The sequence below is a fragment of the Nanorana parkeri genome, unplaced genomic scaffold (assembly GCF_000935625.1).
Source record: "Nanorana parkeri isolate BGI_ZX_2015 unplaced genomic scaffold, ASM93562v1 scaffold376, whole genome shotgun sequence".
NCBI classification, from domain to species: domain Eukaryota; kingdom Metazoa; phylum Chordata; class Amphibia; order Anura; family Dicroglossidae; genus Nanorana; species Nanorana parkeri.
In genome coordinates, this window is record NW_017306644.1 from 1,203,196 (window position 1) to 1,204,902 (window position 1,707).

The 1,707-nt window shown below is 50.2% G+C and overlaps 1 protein-coding gene across 1 annotated transcript in view; it reads right to left on the minus strand.

Moving 5' to 3' along the window:
- The window catches only part of SRM (spermidine synthase), a 13,148-nt gene extending 11,447 nt beyond the window's left edge, over positions 1-1,701 (minus strand). Inside the window, exon 1 of the mRNA XM_018559024.1 lies at positions 1,567-1,701. Coding sequence (XP_018414526.1) covers positions 1,567-1,700 — 134 coding nt within the window. The 5' untranslated portion in view covers position 1,701. The remainder of the gene's footprint in view (positions 1-1,566) is intronic.
- Positions 1,702-1,707: the final 6 nt, after the last annotated feature.

Genomic DNA, 1,707 nt, shown 5'->3' on the forward strand with positions numbered 1-1,707 from the left:
TCATGTCCGTGCCTGTGAGAACCTTGCAATGCCTCATGGGATTTGTAGTTCCACCACAGCTGGAGGGCCGGAGTTTGGCTGCCCCTGGTCTAGAGGGTGGGAGAAACTTTCACCTTATTGTCCGTGTTTCCTGTAGACTGAGGCAGCCTCCCAACCACAGCGACTTCTGGCACGGTTTGATAAGGATGGGGGTGCTCCTGATAGGGTGGGGGGGATGTCCCCAATGGGAAGGAAGGAGCTCAACATTTTTGTTTTATTGCATGGAGGTCCCCTTAAAATCCATTCCGGACCCCTATCTCAAATAGGTTGATGGGAAATACATATTATTGTTTACATTTTAGACTGGGGTGCCTCGGGATTTTGCAGACTTTTAAAGGGCGCCGTGACTGAAGGTGTTTAGACCATTTGCTTCTTGCCACGTGCTAAATGTCAGTGTTCTAGTACCACCCGACATCACAGGACTACTGAACAACATCCCTACATCAGAGGAAAGTGCCGGGGATGGAGGGTGAGGGGGTATGAGGATCAAGGCAGAAAGCTGCACAAGTACAAAATAAATTCTGACTTACAGAACAGCTCCGGGCAAATAAAATCTTAACCCTTGCAGAGGGGCTCCCCCGCACCTAAGGTCCCAAGTGATCATATCCTATACACAGTGTTTAGGACTCCGAGGGACAAACCATCGCTGGGATGAAGGCGGAGAGAGGCTGAAGGGACCGTTCTAGGAGTCATCCGGGATTGTGGTGAGTAGAACTTATTTTAGCTACCCAGACAGAACAAACACTGAACCCGGATTGCGATGCACAAAACCCCGGCAAAGAACGCAGACTCAGCAGGAGGAGGAAACCTGATGAGCACATGCAGACCATAACGCAGTACAAGCTATTCCTGGGAACAGGTCAATTAGCAGCAGGTCCGGCTGTTGGTGATGTGCTCTATGCAGACCGCTGGGACTGATGGGTCAATCGCTTGAAAATAAAAACTCAGCAAATATGACAAAACCCAGATGTAAAAATAAACCTGTAATGACTGAACAAGTCAGAGGGGCACAAACAATAAAAAAGGAACACATGCAGAGAAAACCTTGTGCCCAAAAAGTCTGTATATCCAGAGATAGAGGCCGTTACAAGTGACTTGACTTTTTTGTTAGAGTCAAGTGTGGTCCCGCCCCCTCCATACTGGTCTGTGATTGGCCTCTTTAGGGGCCAATCGGGGTAGAGAGACATTCACTTTCAAAAACCTGATGGTGTTTAATAAGGCCCAGTGCTCCCCATAGGTGACTGTACGCCAAGTCAGCATATTGTTAGTGCACACAGTCATAGCATATCCTGAAAAAAAACCTCTGATGACACATGTATGTTACTGGTATGGGCAAAGTATACAAATACAGGGACTGCAGCATCATACCATCAGAGCAATGTGACTGGACACCTGTCAGGGGCTCCGCTGGCCATGTATATGCATTATATGTGGCACAGTGACAGGAGCTGCCATGTGGAGACAGGATGCACACAGGTACATACACAGCAGTGTGACAACCCATAGGCTGGGCAGGGCCCCCCTCACCTCCGGAACACCAGGATCTCCTGGAAAGGGCTCTTGCTGTGGTGCAGCACCTCCTCCACCTGCAGGGACATGGCCTGGCCGGGCCACAGGCTGCACGTCTCGCGGAACCAGCCATCCCGCACCGGCAGCTCCATCCTCCTC